Source organism: Chrysochloris asiatica, unplaced genomic scaffold (assembly GCF_000296735.1).
Source record: "Chrysochloris asiatica unplaced genomic scaffold, ChrAsi1.0 scaffold00493, whole genome shotgun sequence".
NCBI lineage: Eukaryota > Metazoa > Chordata > Mammalia > Afrosoricida > Chrysochloridae > Chrysochloris > Chrysochloris asiatica.
This window is the reverse complement of record NW_006409011.1, coordinates 949,680-950,207: the sequence shown is the minus strand read 5'-3', so window position 1 is coordinate 950,207 and position 528 is coordinate 949,680. Positions and strand designations below refer to the sequence as shown.

At 44.3% G+C, this 528-nt stretch overlaps 1 protein-coding gene across 1 annotated transcript in view; it reads right to left on the bottom strand.

Annotated features, from left to right (window-relative positions):
* Positions 1-12: 12 nt before the first annotated feature.
* Positions 13-528, bottom strand: part of LOC102832494 (olfactory receptor 7E24-like) — a gene marked incomplete at its 3' end in the record, with an annotated part of 40,496 nt that continues 39,980 nt past the window's right edge. The window contains exon 3 of the mRNA XM_006877419.1: positions 13-528. Within this exon, the coding sequence (XP_006877481.1) occupies positions 13-528 (516 nt within the window).

The following is a 528-nucleotide window of genomic DNA, read 5'->3' as shown; positions in this document are numbered from 1 at the left end:
GATGAGAGCTGCAGGTAGAAAAGGCTTTATACTTGCCATCGGATGAAGGAATTCTTAGTATAGAGGAAACAATTCGAGTATAAGAGAAAAGGATCACTGAGATTGGAACACCACCAAAAATGGCAGCCAAACAATAGACTAGAACATTTTTGGTGATGGTGCCAGAACAGGCGAGGTTGAGGAGTACAGAAGGGTCACAGAAGAACTGAGGAATTCCCACTTCTGGGCAAAAGGTTAGTTGTGACACCATCAGACAGTGCACCTGGGAGTCCAAGAGACTGATAAAACAAGACCCCAAAACCAGCAAGGCACAGAGGTAGGGATTCATGATGACTGGGTAGTGAAGTGGGTAACAGATGGCCACAAATCGATCATACGCCATCACTGAAAGGAGTACATTGTCCATACATCCAAAAAACAAAAAAAATGACAACTGAATTAGGCAGTCAACATAGGAGATGATTCTGTGGTGCGTGTGGATATCCAGAAGCATCTTTGGGATCGTGGCAGAGGTGAAACCAATGTCAG